The 3,335-nt window shown below is 33.3% G+C and overlaps 1 protein-coding gene and 1 non-coding gene across 2 annotated transcripts in view; one reads left to right on the plus strand and one right to left on the minus strand.

The window, feature by feature from the left end:
- Positions 1-105, minus strand: part of Smp_tRNA_01936_Pseudo_TTG.1.1 — a 1,124-nt gene extending 1,019 nt beyond the window's left edge. The window contains exon 1 of the tRNA in view: positions 1-105. This exon is cut by the window's left edge and continues 1,019 nt beyond it. This is a non-coding gene — a tRNA.
- Smp_180950 (putative anion exchange protein) overlaps positions 1-521 on the plus strand; it is a gene marked incomplete at both ends in the record, with an annotated part of 20,436 nt that extends 19,915 nt beyond the window's left edge. The window contains one exon of the mRNA XM_018796148.1: positions 276-521. Coding sequence (XP_018650390.1) covers positions 276-521 — 246 coding nt within the window. The remainder of the gene's footprint in view (positions 1-275) is intronic.
- Positions 522-3,335: the final 2,814 nt, after the last annotated feature.

The following is a 3,335-nucleotide window of genomic DNA, read 5'->3' on the forward strand; positions in this document are numbered from 1 at the left end:
GTTGCAGTTCCTAACACATTCCGATGGGAAGAATCAAACAAACAATACTAAATTAATTTAATGAATACATAGTTATTGTTTTTTCCATAATAGTTTATGTGGAGTTATTTAGTCTGAAAGCTGTTTCTGTCAACGATTGATGAGAAGTTCTAAATTATGTTCAATTTGCCTCGGTTTTTAACGACCGGTGTATAATAACTTATCACCCACTTTTTTATAATGACGAATTGTAAAAAGATCATTTGGTAATGCATTTATTTTGTGTAAACATTTAGCATTGCAAGCTTATAAATACAGTTTACTTACATATGTGGAGTAGTTATATTGACCTCACAAAACGAGCTCTTTCGGAACTTGCCTCTGAACATTATCCTGACTGGCTCTCCAAAACATTACAGAAGTCATTCAAAAGCTCAATCTTGGAGCATTTAGTCAATTTCGGCCAATCCACTTCACCAGAGGCCTCCTTCAAAATCACACTCACACAGTATAAAAAGTCTTCTCAAAAAGAATGCAGGTGAAAAACCTGTGTACAGCACAGGCTATTGCTTTGCACTACTTCAAGCTTCACCTTTGCGTATGAAAACAATATGTTCAATCCCTCATTCTTCCATGGTCTTTACGTCCCATTCCATAACTTATGATTTTTATTTCTATTTTATTAATGCGACTCTTTTCGGATTATTTTCACAACTATTAGTTATCAATTATCACAACTTATTCTGTTCTTACGAGATATCAAGTGAAGAATTATCTTCACCTTAGCACTTTTCACTGGATGATTATAACATAACTTTTTTTCAATATCTGATTTTCGAATCCTGACATCATACTACTTCAAGTTCTTTTAAATAATTAACACCTTTCTATCTTAATATAGAACACTATTTCAGCAACTAATATTAACTATAAATACGATTATATAACTTAAGGCGAAGGAAATCGTCGAAAAAAATTTTCTTTGCTAAACTGCTTTCTTTCTTCTTCAATGACACAATGGGTCTCTCTCAATATGTATAATTATCACTGGAATCCCTGTCATCATTTATAAATCACAGTAAAAATTGAAATATCTAACTAACTACTAATCCACAAATTTGGAAAACTTTAATAAAACTATAAGTTATACTGTAGTGTGATCTACTTATATCCATATAAGTAGTATATGGCGATGGTCAGACATAGAATGTATTTTGGCAGAAGATCGATAAGGAAAGAACTGAAATGAAGCGCAATTTGTGGGAAAATGCATAAATAATGAAATTAGAGAAAATGGATTGATATTTACAGAAGGAACAGTAAAGCTTGAAACAATTGGTTGTTATTTTGCAAATTAACTATTTGTTGTATGGTTATCAGAATTTAGTGGGATGATGTGATTAGATACATTCGATTGTACCAACTAGTGTTTTGTTCACAGCAATACAATCAAACATAATGAACATTCTAAATGACTTATTACTATATTAAACATTGTATTATTTATCAGATATCATAAATATATCATGACAACACAGGCAGTAGAACGGATGTAAGTAATTTTAAAAAGAAATAATAATCTCATAAACATTGATGATTGAATTTTATCCAGTGAAACAATTAAACTTAATTCCTTTTGTTAATCAAGTGAATAGAACAGTTCTAATAAATATGTGAATTATTAAATTATATTTTCATAGTTGAAAGAGTGAGTCAATCGAATCTAGACCACCAAGGAAAACCTAGAAGCACTGGACGGCCTTTTCATCCTATTATGGGACCCCTCAGCAGTGCGTATCCACGATCTCGCCTCACGAGACTCAAACCCATATATATATTCTTCTATATATATTCTTATTATTTAACTATTGAATAATTAGATTGTGTATATCTATATTCATCTTATTATAAGCTTCATTTTGACTTATGAATTATTATTATACGATTTACTGTCGCTAAATTATATTCAGTTTATTCATTACTGTCTCCCACGTTCACAGCCACATTTAGCTTGATCTTGTACAAATATTATTTCCTATTTTATGGTGTGATGCGGTCTATCTATCTGAGTATGTTTGAAATAAATGATTCGCATAGCAGAAGCTGTAATTGGTGTTTTTGGACTCAATTGGAAGGGCTAAGCGTATAAGTGATTAATAAGGACGCTACTAGTCGAACGTCATTGATTTAGCATAGTGCTAACATTAGACAAGTCGTATTCCGATTAGTAGATAAATCACGTGATAAAAAGTCAGGCATAAGATCACAAAAAATTGGAATACAGCCTTTTTATATTCATAACAATAACCAACGGTGTTAAGGTCTAACTTCAAATGATCCACGAAATCAAGCAACCATTCGTCATTGTCTTCAGTGAGTTGATATCTCACAACAGACATGGTTGACCTCCAGTGGTCACTGCTTCTCACTAGAACTCCGGGAAATTCCTCATAGAGCATATGATCATTTACAGAAGGTGGGTTTGTAGAGATTTTAGTAATTTTATACAGTCGAAATCATGAGTCAATTGGAGCTAGAGCACCATGAAAAACCTGAAAGCACTGGACGGCCGTTTCGTCCTATTATGGGACTCCTCAGCAGTTGGCATCCACGGTCCCGCACTCGCGAGATTCAAACCCAGGACCTACCAGTCTCGCGCCAAAGCGCTTAACCACCAGACCACCGAGCCGGCTGGCATCCAATGTTGTTAATGTTTAAATTCAACCAATCCACGATGTTTGAGCAACCGTGAGTTGATATCTCTACAACAGACTTGGTTGAACTCCACTGGTCACTGTTTCCCACTAGAATCATATGCTCACTAGTGACTGACTTCAAGAGATATTTCCTTGACATGATTTCAACTATGATAAAAACTGAAATCTCCACATAACCCCTTCTGATCTAGAAACGAAATTATCAAGGAAAATCAACATCTAATTATGTATTGATGGCTTTATGTTTTGTTTAGAAATTTAGAATTTAATTTTCTTTTTGAATAAACGTTTATTTTGTTATGTTAATTATTTAGTTCTTATTGTTATTATAAGGAAGTAATTAGGTTTTGCTTTTATAAAGAAATAAGTAGTATGTTGAAATGATTTGATTGTTTATTTAATAATGATGTTTACTCAATTTTCATATGAATAAACTTATTGATGTTACTTTTCGTTTTTATTTTCATTAACATGCTATTGACAAACTGAACTCATGAAGTCAGTACTAGTTATTCATTCTACCTATGTTCAATAGGTCTTGGGTTCGAATCTCGTGAGGCGGGATCGTGGTTGCGCACTGCTGAGGAGTCCTACAATAGGACGAAACGGCCAACCAGTGCTTCCAGACTTCTCATGATC

Source organism: Schistosoma mansoni, chromosome 2, assembly GCF_000237925.1.
Source record: "Schistosoma mansoni strain Puerto Rico chromosome 2, complete genome".
NCBI lineage: Eukaryota > Metazoa > Platyhelminthes > Trematoda > Strigeidida > Schistosomatidae > Schistosoma > Schistosoma mansoni.